The sequence below is a fragment of the Trichosurus vulpecula genome, chromosome X (assembly GCF_011100635.1).
Source record: "Trichosurus vulpecula isolate mTriVul1 chromosome X, mTriVul1.pri, whole genome shotgun sequence".
NCBI classification, from domain to species: Eukaryota; Metazoa; Chordata; class Mammalia; order Diprotodontia; family Phalangeridae; genus Trichosurus; species Trichosurus vulpecula.
Genome location: NC_050582.1, coordinates 40,200,985 through 40,218,465, shown reverse-complemented (window position 1 = coordinate 40,218,465; position 17,481 = coordinate 40,200,985). Strand labels below are relative to the sequence as shown.

Below are 17,481 nucleotides of genomic sequence, written 5' to 3'. Positions count from 1 at the left end.
TTAAATCATTGTAATATCTGGTATTTATATAGTATGCTTTAAGGAATACAAAATACTTTAAATCTAGTATTATTTTCCATTTGTTCTTGGGTTTTTGTTGGTAGTATCCATCCATCCATCCATCCATTCACTTTGGGGGGGAGCTAGGCACTCAGGGTTAAGTGACTTGCCCAGGGTCAAGTGTCTGAGGTCGAATTTGAACTCAGGACCTCCTGACTCCAGGGCCAGTGCTCTATCTACTGGGCCACCTAGATGCCCCTACATCCATCCATTTTTGCAATGAGAGAAGAGAATTGGAGATTGGACCTTGAGGAGTACACCAGAAGTTTTTCCACAAAGAGCTTGGAATTTAGGTGTAGGTGGTAGAATTCCCTACCTTGATTAAGCAGCATATTACAATGAGTGGATTGATTGGATTTGGAGTCAGGAGACAAGAGTGCAAATCCTCCCTAAGGAACTTACTAGCTGGATGGCTGATCATGCGTTGGTCCCTTAAAGTTTTTCAAAGCCTATTTCCTCATCTGTAAAAAGGGGATAACACCTGCAATATCTAATTCACAGGACTACTGGGAGGAAAACCCTTCGTAAAACTCAAGGTGGCCAAGCATGATAGAACCCATCTGTAGTCCCTGCTGCCAGGGAGGCTGAGACTGGTAGATCTCTGAGCCAATCACATGTCTAAACTAAATCTGGCATCACTACGGGGACCCCATGGATGCAAAGGAGGGGCAAACTTGCCCAGGTCAAAACTCTCATGCAGATCAGTGAGACAAACAGGCCTATGAGAAGCCCCCTGAACTTCCAGCCTGGGCAAGATAGGCTCCAAACAAACAAACTCAAAACATTAAAATGCTGTTATTGTTGTTGTTTTGATTAATAATAATAAATCACATCCAAGTCCATTAATAATACTAATGATAAACAATAATCTATGGAGAGCTATAAGAGCAAATTCTTTTTAGAACTCAAGTTGGCATAAAGGAAATGCCATGCTAGGTACCATTCTTCTACTGAGTCCCCGGAATTCAGTTAACTATTTCCAAAACAAGCTTTTTAACTGAGTCCCTACCACAAGAAACTTTTAATATGATCATCATACCTTCTTTGGTCTTTCCAGCAGATGCTGCCCTTTCTTTCTCTGAAGCTTGTGATGTTCGGTGTTCTCGTCTTCTGTCTTCTTCACGTACATCCTTTGGTTTGCTATCTGTTTCAGGTATTCTCTTTTTGGTAATATTTGTAACAGTTGGTGTGATCGAGGGACGTTGAATAGGTTTAAAAGCTGGTTTTAAAACACAGGTGGGAGATGATGGCTGCTGTTTTAATATAACAGGTGAAGGTGGGCGACTTCTCTGAGTGGGTCTGCTGAGGAAAAAGAAACAGTATGTTTTAAAAAAAGCATATGCTAATTAATGTATGTGAAAGCACTTCAAAAAGCATAAAGCACTATGTAAACATGAGGTGGTATTATCATTACTATATTATTCTGAATACAGGCCACAAGTTTTTCCCAAATATGGCTTGAATATAACCGGAACATTATATTTAATTTGTATTATTTTTAGTGCATATCTATATATTTTCCTTTCAAAAAAATATCATTTTAGGAAGGGCAGCCTATGTTCAGATTAATAGAGTAAAATCTGCAAGTTTTCACAGCCTAATTAAAAATAAACAAAAAACATTCAACTCAGAGGCTTCTAAGGTCCCTTTTAACTCTGAGATGCTGAAATATCACCTTTTAAAATGGACTGAACTTATGCTATTGTACATTATGTTTTACACAAACTCTAATACAGGGAAATTAAGTTATTGTGGCAAAGTATGTGGCATGGAACGATTTCACATTAGCTACTTACTTCGATGTACAGGGAGATGGAGGACGCTTAACATTAGCAGGGGAAGGTGATCTTTTACGGGCTGATAGAGATGGTGATGGAGTTCGCCTCACAGCACGAGTTGACGCAGACTTGTCCACCTCAGACTTCTGAGTGGATAAACAAAATGAGGAATCTCTAAAATTTATGGCTATGCTTTGACATTAAAAATAACTCTACCAAGACAACTTAAATTACTAGAGGACTATTTAGTGCCTGTGGCTGGACCATGCTAATAGGATAAAAATGACAATACTACCAAAGTTAATTTATACTTTTCAGGCTACATCAACTGATAATTCAGACAACTTGATAATAACAAAATTAATGTGGAAAAACAAAAGATCTAGAAAATAAAAGGGATATGACGAAAAGAGGTTAAGGGCAAAGAGAGAACAGCACTTGCAGACCTCAAAGTACATTATAAAGCAGCAGTCATCAAAACCATTTGGTGTTGGTTAAGAAAGAGAGGTACACCGATGTAACAGATTAGACAAAGGACAATCAGAAACAATGAAACACTAGATAACCCAGTACTCAATAAAGCAGAAATAGTACAATACTTAGGAGAGAACTCCCTATTTGATAAAACTGCTGGGAAAACTGGAAAACAGTTCAGCAGAAGTTAGGCTTGGACCAACATCTTATACTACTTTCCATAACATGTTCTATATGGATTCACCACCTTAATATTAGAGATCACACTATTAAAAAATTAGAAGAGAAACAATCATATACCTTTCACAGATACAGGTAGGTGATATAATCTTAACTAAACAAGGGAAAGAGACAATTGTAAAAAGATAAAAATGAAAACTGAAACTGAAATGCTTCTGCACAGACAACATTAGTGAACCTAGGATAAGAAGAGAAGGGGTCAAATGAGAAAATAATCTTTGTCTCAGATTTCTCTGATGAAGATTGGTCTCCAAAATACATGAAAAATTAACAAATATACATAATGCTAACAGCCATTCTCCAATAGATAAAATGGCCAAAGGATATCAACAAACAGTTCACAAAAGAAGAATTACAAAGTATTCACAACCACATGAAAGAAGCTCCAAATCAATTGTAATAAGAGAAATATAAATAAAAACAACCCTGAAGTTTTACCTCACATCCTGCAAATTGGCAAAGGTGACAAAAATGGCAATATCCAATTTGGAGAGATTGGGAAATGATAAGCACATTAATGTATTGCTAGTGGAGTGACAAATTGGTACAGCCATTTTGGAAAGCAATTTGGTTGGAAACATGCAAATAAAGTGACTAAAAATGTCCATATCCTTTGACTCAGAGACTCCATTACTGAGCTCATACCCCAAGGAAGCCAATGATAAGAGGCAAGTCCCCATATACACCAAAAGTTTTGTAGCAGAACTTTTTGTGACAGCAAAGAATTAGAAACAAAGGAGATAAATCCTCGCCCATCAATGAGGGAATGGACAAACAAATGAAAAAGAGTATTAGTGCACTGTAAGAAATGATACATGTGATATATACAGAGAAGCATGGGAAAATCTGTATGAACTGATGTAGAACGAAGTGAGCAGAGCAAGAAACAATACACACAACTACAACAAAGTGGAAGGAAACACACACACACACACACACACACACACACACACACACGCCCTAGGTGAAGGTAGCAAAATTATGAAGATCGAGCATGACATCATCAATGAAGAGAGGACACCCCCAACCCACCCCTTTGTGGGATTTTGGACTTCTCAATGCATTGATTAGGTGTGGTAATTTTTTCCCACCTCTGTTTCTTTTTTCTGTTTTAAAAAATACTATTTGTTATATGTGGTAGTTTTCTAGGAGAGGGAAGGCCACTGGGGATAATCACAACAATGGAAAAAAAATAAAAACTTATTTTTTAAAAATTTCATCTGCATGAAAAGGCTATACTTATAGTTTCCTAAATGCCAAACCTTCATGATTCTTCACCAATATATGAGTATCTAGTACCAAGACATGATAATACTGAAAGAACCTTTTATTAGTTTTAAAGGAATCTTTTACTTCCAACAGGCACTTATCTTTCTTATACTGCTTAGTACCTTTAGTCAGTCTATGTGGTTTTATGTTCTCCTTATTTGCTTGTGGTATACTGGCAAAAATGTACCCCATCTTTTAAAAGTTGCATTCATAATTATGACTAGCTTGAAGAGTGGCTCAGTGCAGTAATGGCCTAATCCAATAATTCGGTAATAATTTATGAAGATGGATAAAGAATTTTCATTGAAAATCAAAACCAATACTATTTTTTCAAGTTTTCAAGTCACCCTAAAAGAATAAAGCTAAAAAAATAAACAAAGGTAATATCCTCAAAATACCAAAATGAATTTTTAAATATGTTTAAACATTTGCATTTATTCATCAGGTATCTAGAACCTATAATTTTCCTTCAAAACCTTTTCCTTTTCACATATAATACAAATAGCCTGTTGTCCTAAACCTTTATAATGAAATGCATAAGCCCTGAATTGAAAGCCAAAAAGTGCTGCACATAGGTTTAGATAAATCTTCACAAACTTCAGCTATTTGTATAACTGAAGCCAAAGGCCTTAAAAACGTGGCCATATCCCAAAGAGATCACACAAGTGGGAAAAGGACCCATATGTACAAAAATATTTATAGCAGCTCTTTTTGTAGTAACAAAGAATTGGAAATCAAGGCGATGCCCTTCAGTTGGGGAATGGCTGAACAAGCTGTGGTATACGAATGTAATGGAATACCATTGTGCGATAAGAAATGGAGATGATATGTACTTCATAATAACATGGAAAAACCTACACGATATAATGCTGAGTGAGAGAAGCAGAACCAGGAGAACATTATATACAACCACAGACATATGGATTCTGTGATGACTAACCCTGATGGACTTCGCTCTTCTCAGCAATACAAGGTGCAAAGACAGCTCCAAAGGACTCATGATGGAGAGAGCTATCTACATCTAGAGAAAGAACTATGAAGTATGAATGCAGATTGAGGCACACTGTTCGCTCTCCTTTTTTTTCTCCCTTTATTTTTTTTCTCTTTTGTTTGTTTATTGTTTTTTTTTGGTTTTGTTTCTTCTTTCTCCTGATTCATTTGATTCTTTACAACTTGACTATGGTGTAAATAAGTTCAATGAGAAATTACATGTAGAAGATATATTGGATTCCATGCTGCCTTGGGATGGGGGGAGAAGAAAATCTGCAACTCAAAATTATGTGGAACTGAGCATTGTGAACTAAAAATTAAAAAATCTTAATTATAAAAAAAACAATAAAGGACATATGAAGAAAGAAAAAATGTGGCCATAGGTATGCATTGTTTGACCACCAAAAAGCCCAACAGCCAGTGAAACAAACTCAAAGATTCATATACCAGGCTCTCTGTTATTGAAGTGAAAAGCCAGAAGAGATGAGCTGGAAGATGAAATGATTAGAGTGGGGTGTCCAGAAAAGGATCACAGTGCACTGGAAAGGTCACAGGGAAAAATGTGTGTGTGCGCACATGTGTGTGAGTCTCACAGGTAGAAAGGCATGGAAGAAAAAGTCATCTACGCAAGCCCTAAAAAGCAGTAGTAGGCATCCAGCTTTTAAATAAAAAGACTACTACCACTGTTAACATAATTGAGTATGTAAAACACATTTTCATGTTTCCATGAAGGTAGCCTCTCTGAAAATGAATATTCTGCCAACTCTTGACTCTTCATGGATGAATGAGTAATACAATTCAGAGATTTTCCCAACTCTTTAGTTTCTGTCATAATCATCATGATTTCTTTTGATCACTTCACGACTCACTTATTGCCCACCCTCTTCTCCACACTGCTCCCCCCACCTTTTGGCAACTCTTTTTAAAATGGGTTGAGAAACAGGGAAAAGTTTAAACCAATCGCTAAAACTATTTGAATTATCCATATTCTGTGGCAAAATACCATTGATAACTAAGAATTTATTCTTTGGAAATCACACTACACTTTAATATATGTAACAAAACCAACCCAATAGAGATTTATACAAATATATATTTTAGGAGACAAAAAAACCCATCTTCAATGTAAGGAAATTTATAACAAACCTGTATAGAGTCTGTAGCATCTGTTGAAACGGCTACCACGGGAGTCTTCTGTCTGTCGATGCTGCGGCTGCGCATGGGCATTTTGGGGGCCTGCGGTGAGTAGCTGATAGTACTGGAGGCAGCTGAACGAGGACAGAGGTGAAATTCTACAAAGTTAGGAATTTGACAAGACAAAACACAGAGCCAAGTGCACAGTTTAAGAATAGGAAAAGAAAAAAGAGAAAGATTGTGTCTATTAGAAACCACAGAGATCACGTAACAGCACAGGAAGCATATACTGAAAATGTGTCATAAACATGAGACCACCACCACCACGCAATTAGTATTTCAAAAGCAACACCAAGAATAACGAGACCATGAAAGCAACAGTCTACTGTAGATAAAAATAAGATGCTTTTCCAAAGTCTATATGCAATTCTTACTTCTCACTCAATCACACTATACTTCAGAATCAGCTTGTCAATAGAAAAATTACAAATTGTAAGTAACTAAAACAACTGTTTCAGAAAAACTAATCATATCATAGAAATAATTCCATGTTTGGTTGTATCCTAAGCTAAGCAGTCCAATAGTTTACTGTTCTTCAATACTTCAAGGTTGTGATCATGGTGGTGGCTGCAGTATACAAGCCCTCCACACTTTAGTAATTGACTTAATGAGATGTTTCACCCAAAAGTATTCATCATCTGGAGGCCTCTCTAAACTTAGTGAACCTGATCCTCAGATGACAGACACACACTCCACCTTCAGGCTGGTACCTGAAGCCTTTCGAGCTGGGAAGGACCTGTGAAAACCCAGCACTCCATTCACTGGCAGAGCCTCTGAGAACACAAAGTCACTGCCACATCATGTTAAAAAAAAACTGATAGACAAGTTTGATTCATTAAATATTCCAAATAGTGTCAAATTACTTATCCTGGCAAACAACAAATAATGCTGATATCTGAAATTCTCCTTATAAAGACATTTTAAGTGCTTTGAATTAGCTGATAGAGATACTTTTCTAAGAACAAGTAAACAGTACACCCTCCTATATCTGAATACTGACTAGAACTTCCCTTAATAATGAACTATAGCTTAAAAAAAGCATTACTATGCTTCTCATCCATTACCAAAAATAATTCAACATCAATCCAAGGGAACAGAAGATTAAATGTAAGTCAAGTTTAAAATGTCATAGGTGGCAACTGAAGTATTGTTCATCTCTAATGAAAACCTAACAAAACCACCAAGACTGACTCTGTCCTCCATTCTCATGACTCTGACCATTACCTCTAAGTGATGCATAAGCTTGGTCATGCCATCCCTCTACTCAAAAACTTTCACTGAATACCAGGAACATCCTGAATCAAGTTCCATCTATCTCCTTGGCCTGGCACTGAAAACCCTCCAAAACCTGGTGCCACCCTATTTGCCCTTCAAGCCTTGCAGTACTCCTCATCATACATTCAATGCTCTAGCCAAAATGAATAATTCTTCGTCCTCTAGAACATGCCTACGGATTTTGTCCCTCATGTTTTTGTTGCCCACTGAAAGCCAACCTCCAGTAGATGGAAGGGGCTGTTTTGTTTTTGTCTTTGTCTCCCCAGGGATGCAAATGCATGGCACCTTGCACAGAGCAGCCAGTTAATAAATGTTTGGCATGTTTATTTTTCCTGTGGAAAAAAGTCTTGACAAAAAAGAGGCCTTATTTTTGAACATCAAACTTCTGTGGAGAAAGCATTTTATTTAAATATCTACAAAATTCTACAGATGTAAAATTACAGTCTTTCAGACCAACACTTTATGCTACAGGAAAGCCAAAGGATGCCTGTTGTCATTCCTAAGTACAGTGACTGCTTTTGAATAGCTATAGAAGCTTGGGTACATTTTGCAATTGCCTTGGGAATGATGCTAAGTTAAAGCAGAGAGAAATATCTAACATTCCAGAGCAAAAAAAGATGGTGATTAGATGAAAAAGTGACCTAAAAATCAGGGACACACAATTGGCTCAAAACAAGCTGAAGCATCAGAACAAGTGGACCGCAGCAAAGCTGAATGAACCCCAAGCACACCAGCATTAGCACTAGAATTCTGTGTCCTAACTGGCACCAACGCAGCAAAAAGCAAAGAGAAAAAGGACTGGGAGAGAGAATATAAAAGGGAAGTGTGGCTGTAAAGAAGGAAAGAGAAGAGAATCTGGGAGAGGTAAGAGTCAATCAGAACAAAAGAAATTAATACACTACATTTTCACCAGGTACCTTGAGTGGGTTTTATGCTATACACAGCTGTTTCTGGAACTCTAAAGGATACATATCCTAGAACTCAGATAGTCCCAGCAGAATTTCAAGTAGTTCTCTTTTGCTAGTCTTCCTCCCTTAATTAAAATGGTAAAGGGCAGTTCATTGTATTTTTTTTAAAAGGAAAAATGAAAACTGCCTCCATTAGACTATGAGCTCCTTAAGGGCAAGGACTGTCTTTTGCCTTTCTTTTTAAGGTACATAGTAGGTGCTTCAATCCCTGCTTACTGACTGAAGTAATGCATTATATTTCCTCTACAGCTGGCGCTATGGTACCTTCTAAATTCCTCTGGACTTATTTACAGGTACGTCAACAGACTAGTTTGCTTTTAAAAAGGGGATCGGGGGCCTCATCCATCTACTGTTATACTACAGTGGGAGCCATAAAATAAGTCTGTTAACTGAATGTTGTGTGTAAAATACAGTGCTATGATATAGTGATTGATTCAAATAGTGATGTGGCTAAATTGGATATTAAGTCTCACTTTGTAAGTGCAAACGCTAACGCTCGCAGGCTTATTCCAAACGCCTGTTACCTGAGGGGTCTTTTCCAGCAGCAGATAATACAGCAGCACTTTTGCTTTTAGCTAAAGAGGCTTGTGTAGGGGCGAGAAGGCGACTGATTATACTATTCTCCAGAGCACTGATCTGAAAGCGCCGAGCTGAATAATGAGAACAAATCAAAAAGGATTCAACCAGAATTCTCACACAAATAAAGGCAAAGCAAGAAAGAGCAATATGAATGGCTGCACATGATAAATTTCTTAGCATAAAAACAGAAGAAGTAATGAGAGCAACATATTATATCACAATAGGATTAAACACTGCAATCTGATAGGGTTGCACTGGTTATCCTGGTATTCAAACACATGCAATGTTAATGAAGAGGTTAACTGAAGGAAAAAAAGAAGGAAAAATTCATAGTATACCACTAGCACACTAATGAAAGCATCTGGGTAATGGGGATGCATGAGCAGGCCCTGTACAGTATACCGCCTTTTTTATAGGAATTCATGTGGACATCATGATCACATACAATATAAGAAACTTTGAAAATAATTTCAAATCAGTTGCTATTTTATGTCATTTTGCATATAAGTTCTCAAACTAGTGACTCATAAATACTACTTAAATTATATCACAGAAAAACCAAGGGACTATTGATAATTTCACAAGTATTTAAGTTGGTTGAAATAATCCTCTTCTAATCTGACTGGTACATAGTGTGGTGGATGACTTCACATGCTGCCTCTGACACTTACTGTCTGTGTGGCCATGGGTAAGTCACTGAAACTTCTCGGACCTCAATTTCCATCTGTAAAATAAGAACACTAACCTACAGCACCTATTTCACAGGGCTGTCATGAGGTTCAAAGAAAATAATGTGCATACAAAACTGCAAACTTTCAAGTGCCATATGAATGCTGTCAGATGGCAGCAGCTGGGGCCTACAGCTGGGTGCTTTAGGATAAGTCACTAGAATCCTTGGGATGGGCCTCAGTTCACTCATTTACAAAATGAAGGGGCTGAACTGGATGATCTAGAAGGTCCTTTCCAGCTGTATGTTCTAAATGTTTTTCCACAATGATATAGACTGTAATAAGATTTCACCTGTAGAAATAAGAAGTGACTATTATATAAGGATTTGGTTTGGCAAAAAAAAAAAAAGACATCCAAAGCTGTTTGAAAGGGAAATGTTAGTTAGGAAAAGAGGCTTGAAAAGTTAGAAACTTTTAATTTCGATATAGTAATTCTTAAAAGGTAATAGCTTATTACGAAATACTATGTCTTACCTTTATAAATACAAAAACATGCACAAAAGAAAACATAATCTTATTTTCCTGACTGTGCACAAACAGGTCATAAAGGCAACAAAAAGCTTACCTCAAAATGTAAAAACTAGCCCCTAAGATCTAATTTCTATAATTCACTAAAAATAAAAATGAAAATATCTGGAGTGCACTGAGTCCTACAACACGACTCTATCTCTATCTCCCTATGGGCCGTCTCTTTGGCTTAATTTTATACAGGCACACCCTACCATAACGTTCCCTCTAATGATGTCATCTCATGATAGTGTCATTAATATATTATAACAAATACCATCTCCTTCCCCTATCAATAACATTGCAAAACTATACTAGGAGGTTATTTGGCCAATCACTCAAGACCCAAAGCTGATGGCACTTAGGCACCAACAATGTTAACTTCTCATAAGATTACTTCATCTCATATTGTGGTTTTTTTCTGGAACCAGTTAACAACAGTGGGTGGAATATGCTTGTAGTCACCCTGCTGAGCTGCCTGTAGCAATACTTGGCAAACTTTACTTAAGGTTTTCTGTTTTACTGGCTTCATTCATGGCATTTATGTTCATCTTTTTAGTTAGAAGAGAAATCCTTTGTCTTCTAACTTTGAGGATAACTTCTGAAGCAATTAAGATGACCTTTTAGGATCTACACTTAAATAACTAACCATCTGTTTTTTCTTCTACTTTGTCTATGTCTGGAGACCAGAGGCATCAAACATATCACCCTGCAACGCTCCCAAGTGTTGCTGAACCAGATTTAAATGCCATTGGGAAAATAATTAACAAAATAAATAATAATAATACAATAAAACACAGATAACATGACATTGTAAAACTAAGTCAATCTGTGGCCTGCAGGAATCCTTATGTCTCTATTGGAATCTGACCCCACTGGTGCAGATAAAGTTGTCTCACTACCAGGTCTAGTCAAATACAAGCTTCTTTTCCTGCTTGCTCCTCTTAGAGACCAAATGCAAAGGAACATTATTTGAAACAAGCTATTTAAATAATGGAATTTGAAGTTGATCATTCTTCTTTACCATACTGGCAAATAAGCATTTTCTACTTTCCATATCTTACTTACAGATTAACTCTAAGAAAATATAAGCTAATTTACCTCTCAAAACACTTCGTAAAACATAAGCATGCATAAATATAGCAATAAATTATTTATTTTTACTTATAGATATTATTATTAATAAAAAGAAACAAAACACTTAAACAAATGAGAAAATCAGTAGGATTAGAAGGAGTAGTAATAGAGTGTTTAGTGCTATCAAAGTCCTCCAAACTGAGGAATAAGCACACTGTAATTTGTACATAGTCCCTGAAGTCCACTACTATTGCATCTCAACATCTCCATCCATCATCCAAAATGTTCACTGCTCCCCCCCATTAGTGGTATATGTGCTGCAAATCTCACAATTTGAATAATCCCAACCGTTTTCTTTGTATTTTCCTATTTTTACAAGGAAAACAAAACAAAGGAAAATGAGCCATGTCCTGGCCCTTGCTAGGGAGAGAGGCTGCTCAGAATGCTCAGGGCCTTTCTTTGTTAGGCCAGCTGCTTAAAGGACAACTCTTTTTGGCAGCTGCAAAGTGAAAGTGCACATTGGCACATTCATGAAAATAGTACAGGGTCATTTGGAAGTTCCTTTGTCAACTGAAAAATGATCATTAAGTCATCTGCTCAATTTATGAATTTAAAAAAAAACATACTGTGAAAATAAAGTGACGAAATATTTTTGAGTAAATCAATTGTTATGCATCTTGAAGTGTTTATTTCCACTATAAGTAGAAGAAAAAACAGAAGGTTCTAATCATTCATGATTTAAAAGAGAAATATTTACAATACTATGTATCTGATCACATAATTCACTTCTGTCTATAATGCTGACCTTTGTAGACTGAACATGCTTCAAGGCATTACTTAAAAGAAGACCTGACAAATATGCTTATTTTGCCTTTTAAATGCCAGGTCTATCAGTTACTATCTTGTGACCTTGAGGTATAATGGGCAGTGGTAGCCTTGGAGTCAAAACTCCAGGTTCAAATCTGGCCTCAGATATTTTACTAGCTGTGTGATCACTGGCAAATCGCTTAACCTTGTAGAAGCCTCATTTTCCTCATCTGTAAAATGAAGATGATAAAACTTGCACTACCTTCTTTATAGGTTTGTTGGAGGGAAAATATTTGCTAAACTTTAAAGCACTACATCAATATGAGTTATTATTATAGGAAGGAGGTCATTCCAATTTTACTATATGACCACCAATAATAATAATAACCTTCTTTCACCAAGAAAAAACCAAGGAAGCTTTATGTGAATTGAAACCTTTTGAGTTTTACTTTATTAGGAAAGAAAATGTTTACCTTTAAAGCCTTATTTTTACTATAAGCTTGACTATGAAAAGATTTCAAGATCAGGAAAAAAATATTAAGGACCTGGAAGTATCAATAACCTAAGCAGACACTAAATTTTAAAAGACCTGTCATCTTGATGTCTAAAAAAAGAACCACAGGAAATGGAAACATATTGAAATGGTAACATTTTCCACAAAGATCAAATGATTTAACACAATACAAGGAGCTGAAGTGGCCACACTTTTCTTCTGTAATGGAATCTGGTTGTAACACATATACAGCACCAAAAAGCAACCAAAAAGAATGCTCCATTCCTCAAGCTTCTCCCCAATGGCCTCCATTTCCTCAAATGCAGAAATGACCAAGTAGTCACTTTGAAGAAAATGGACACCACTCAGAGAGAGAGTGAGAACGAGGCAGTCTCTCACTGCTTTTCATCTGTATAAATTGAATGCTTCTGCTACTTTCATTTTTTCTGCTAACTGAAGGAGAAACTAGAATTTTCCTAGTGTCCAACATGACCACCAAATGAAATTCACTCAATATGTGATTACTGTAATGTAACCCATGTCTTCATAGTCTTCCCTAAATATAGATTAGGCCAAACAACTGATATTATGGACATGCGTATATACACAGCATCAGAGATTCGAGCTGGAAAGGACCTTGGAGGGCATCAGCTCCAACCCCTTCATTTTATCAATGAAGATAATTGAGGCACAGAAAAGTTAAGTGATTTGCCCTGGGTGACATAGCTGATAAGTGTCTGAGACAGAATTTAAACTTAACCAAGTCCAGCACTCATCCACTATACCATCTAGCCAGCCATTAGTCACAATAAGTAGCTAGTATATCAACATAGTCCCTGGAAAAGGACATTCATCACTAACTTAGAATATAATGATTAATAAAATTATTTAACATGTAAATAGGAAAAAGATAGAAACATTTGGCCTCAAAACATTCCATAATTAAGTCTTGGTGTCTTTTGGTCACAATAAATAACACTTTGAATAGTAAATCATGCAGTTCAAGCCCAGTAAATCCATTTGGTAGGATTAATAAAAGAATCATAAACCAAGATTACGTGTCAGTGAAAATGACATTGAAGGGATGATGAACAGCTCCTCTACTTCAAAGTACAATGGAGTGATCATCCCAAATAAATTAAAGCCTTGAAGAATATGAAGATTAATTTATATAATATGTATAAATAGGTATAAAGAGTTCATCTCCCTGCACAGAAACCCATGAAATAACTACACTTACTCTTGTCAGAACTTGGAAGAGTTGCTGAAGATGAAGATAAACGTTTATTGATAACGGAATCTGTTTGTTTGAGATTTGTTGTAGATGAAGCATGTCTGTTGCCTAAAGGAAAAAAATAGTATTTATTATAATCATAGCTCAAATAGTTAAGCATTATTCTCTGAATCACAAGTGTTCACTCAAGCATAAGTATTCTGTCCTGAAAATGCATTTTTGTAATTTGGCTCTCAGATGAATGTACACAATTAGGTACATGATATTCAAGATAAGTCATTAACTCTAAGTCACATAAATTTCATTTGTTTTAGAAAATTTGTGTGAATTAATATTCTAGGCATGGGAATAATTTATGAAGAGTCAGTTGAAAATATACTTGATTTTGTTTAGTTTATACTCTGTATAGAATAGCCTATGAATCTTGGAAAGAGGGTAACAAGAAAAATTTGGCAAGCTGGCTAATTTTTTAAATCTAAAAGATAGTCTTCCATAATTATAGACTTCCAAATTAAAACTGGGATTAAAAGAAATGCACTGACTTAACCTTTCCCAAGGAACAGTGAGAAATCTCTTCAAAAATATTCCAATGCTACTTTTAGAAATACATCAACAATCCCGATATCAATTACTGGTTGATATTGGCCTATGTCATGAAGAAAACAGGAAACGAAAAAAGTTTTATATTTCTAACATGAAAAAAATCCATAAAACATATTATTTTAGTCACGTCCCAAAAGTCTTTTTCCATCAAATGGAGTTGTTTAAGCCAATTTCTTCTTCCACATCTTCATTATCCTAAAACAGACAGAGCAAAAGCTAGCAGCAAAAACCATTCCCAATTTAGTAACATATTGAAGAAAGTACTGTTTTATAATTAAAGTAATATGAATTCAATAGTTATTCCAATTTCAGAATCAAATGGGCCCTCAATTGTTACTTATTTCTGATAGAACCAAATCAGAGCTTTTTCAGAATAGGACACTGTAAGCCGGCAGAAGAAGAGATGTCTTATAAACAAACTCCTTTGTTAAGCAGTAATTGGTTAATATGTGAAGTGCAGTTTAAAACAATACAACCAGACATTATAACAAAGCATATGCAAAGGATATTGCCTGGCAAACCATACTGCATGGCATTACAGCACAGGAAAAACTGATTTCTAGTTGGCAATGGCAGAAGAACCAAGCCTTGGCACAGAAGCAATTACTCACCTTAACAATGAGGTCCTCTTTGTTACCAATAAACTCTCCTAGTATGGCACCCAAAGACTGAAGAAAGCAGGCATGAAATAAGGAATCGGTGATGATAAGGCAGCGTGGTGGAGTCAAGAGGAACTGGGTTCAAATCCAGGACCTGCTGTTTACTACCTGTTTCATCTCCCACAAGTCACTTCCCTTCTTTGGCCCTTAACCTGTTTATTTCTCTGTAAACTGAGAGGCTAAGGCTAGCTAACCTAGAAGGTCTCTTCTCCCTCAAAATCTAGAATTCAATGATTCTGATTCAAGTCTTTTATTGGTATATATCATATGTTCTTACCAGGACAAAGGAAGTGATGTGGAAGAATGCAAGGCTAGCACCTATACCATACCCAATCAAGGTTGGACCATTCTCCATCTCACCCAGCCTAATGACCTGAACAAGGGAAGAAAGAAGTGTGTGCTCCCATTAACTATGTTTTCTCTATCATTTCTTTCTGTGTATTTTATTAAAAGAGGTTTCTGTTACAATCTGATCACTCCTGGTAGGATTAAGGTGTCATGGCCAAAACACCACCTCTCTTTTCTGCAATATAGCTTTTGTATTCATAATAACAACAGCTAGTTTTGACAGTGCTATAAGGTTTGGAAAGTACTTTACACTCATTGTTACATTTGACCCTCACTGCAATACTGTAAGGTAGGTGCTATCATTATACCCAACTTACATGTGAGTAAACTGAGGCTCAGAGAGGTCAAGCGGCTAACATGCACAACTGCCACTCCTGCTCCTTTCACTGCAGCTAGCATCAGTACAATGTAGTTTTTACAGCACTTGGGACCAACTTATTTTTCCTAAGACTGCTATGTTCTTTGAGTCTTTTCTACTGGTCAACTCAGATGCCCAACTAATATACAGCACAAAATGTAGTGATATACACAGATATGAAATCATTTTTCCTGATACAAGGATCTGAATTTCAAGGAAGTGGTCCTACAGCTTATTCTTCTATGTAAACTAGGAAACTCTCTGCATAGCCTTTGAACAGGGGTTCAATGTACAGGGTCCTTTAGGGCACTCTAGCAAGGTGGGATTGCTGGTAGAGGGCAGAAAAGGGGGGGAATGAATGGCATTGCTCACTATTTTCAAGAAGGCTGCATTTAGCTCTGCAATCCACTGGAAGACTATACATTATAATATACACACACAACATACTAACCACTAGACCACAATATCCTAGACTGCAGAGACAATGCCAAAGGTCTTGCCCAATTAGTCCAACAGTCCTGTAAACTGTTACTAATTCATTTGGCATATTTTGACTTCTTGTGAGTCTATGTCATGTAGACTGTAAGCTCATTGAGGGCAGGTCCTGTATCATATAATATATCCTTCACATAACTAGCATGATTTGTTGTGCCCTTAAGCAAGCACTCAGTTGCCCCACTATATGAGTAAGAGAACAGGGTCAGGGGTTCCACTAAACTAGCTTGGGGAACTGTGTGTCTAGGTTTCCCTAAGAAAGGCCACAGTAGCTCAGGGATTGATGAGGGCTGCTGCCTTTAAGTCACGCAATCATGGATGTCCTAGAAAATCACCTGAGTGGATTAAATGTGGAGTTTATAAGCAGTCAGCTAGGGTATTACTTATCACAGAGTCTAATTATATGCCTACCTTGCGCACGTCAATAATGCAAGACCAGATTTTGAGGCAGCATGGCACAGTCAGTTGACTAGAAATTATTACGGGCCTATTAGGTGCCAGGCAAGCACTGGACTAATGAAAAATTAACAATTTGGAATCATTAGAGCTGGACTCATAAGCAGTATCATGGTACAGTAGAAAATGCTAGCTTTGGTATGAGAGGAACTGGGTTGACATTGTGGCTCTGCCACTTACCACCGGGGTAATCAGGAACACCACTCTTAACTTCTCTGGGCCTCAGGTTTCTCACAGAGAAGATGAAAGGGTTGGACTAGATGGCTTTCTCTAAAATCCCTTTCAGCTCTAAAACCATGATACTTTCCAACTTGGATACTTACTAGCTATGTGATTTTAAGCTGATCATTTAATGATCTCAAAGTCTCAATTTCTTCATTCTCAATAGAGGACTAATAATTCCTGCACTGCTTTTTTTGCTAAGCATTTTATAAACCATGAAGCATACTATCAATGTGGGTTATTTTAATGAATGACATGATAGTGACCGAGTCTGTATATTAAGGCCATTTCTAGCTCTCAGAAGACTGGCCTAGAATAACAATACTTGATTTGATGATCCACTCTGGCCATCACCTCCATTCCCTCCCCACTGGAAAACTGGATTCAGTTACCTGGGCTTTGACAGGCCAACTGTGGCCTTATCTTGCTTGGTTCTAGGCCTCTACAGCACTTCCAGGATGTTTCCAGCCATGTACATATCTCTCCCCCGTATCCCTTTATGTACTGCCTTTCTCCTTTTGCATGTAAGTTCTTTGAAGACAGAGTCTGTCTAGCAGGTATCACCAGCAACAAAGTTCTTAGCAGAGACTAAGCACCTAATAAATGCACTCTGTGTGTCTATGGGAATCTGCTGCAAAAGATGCTTCACCACGTTTGTGGACATTAA

The 17,481-nt window shown here is 36.9% G+C and overlaps 1 protein-coding gene across 8 annotated transcripts in view; it reads right to left on the bottom strand.

The window, feature by feature from the left end:
* MAP7D3 (MAP7 domain containing 3) overlaps positions 1-17,481 on the bottom strand; it is a 78,392-nt gene that overhangs the window by 27,151 nt on the left and 33,760 nt on the right. For 4 of the 8 annotated variants that reach the window (XM_036740174.1, XM_036740177.1, XM_036740178.1 and 1 more), the window contains exons 7-11: positions 13,680-13,781; positions 8,773-8,898; positions 5,958-6,079; positions 1,857-1,984; positions 1,100-1,362 (exon numbers count right to left, since the gene is read on the bottom strand). In XM_036740174.1, coding sequence (XP_036596069.1) covers positions 1,100-1,362; positions 1,857-1,984; positions 5,958-6,079; positions 8,773-8,898; positions 13,680-13,781 — 741 coding nt within the window. Of the gene's footprint in view, positions 1-1,099; positions 1,363-1,856; positions 1,985-5,957; positions 6,104-8,772; positions 8,899-13,679; positions 13,782-17,481 lie in introns of all 8 variants that reach the window. The other 4 variants (XM_036740182.1, XM_036740181.1, XM_036740176.1 and 1 more) reach the window with 3 other exon arrangements.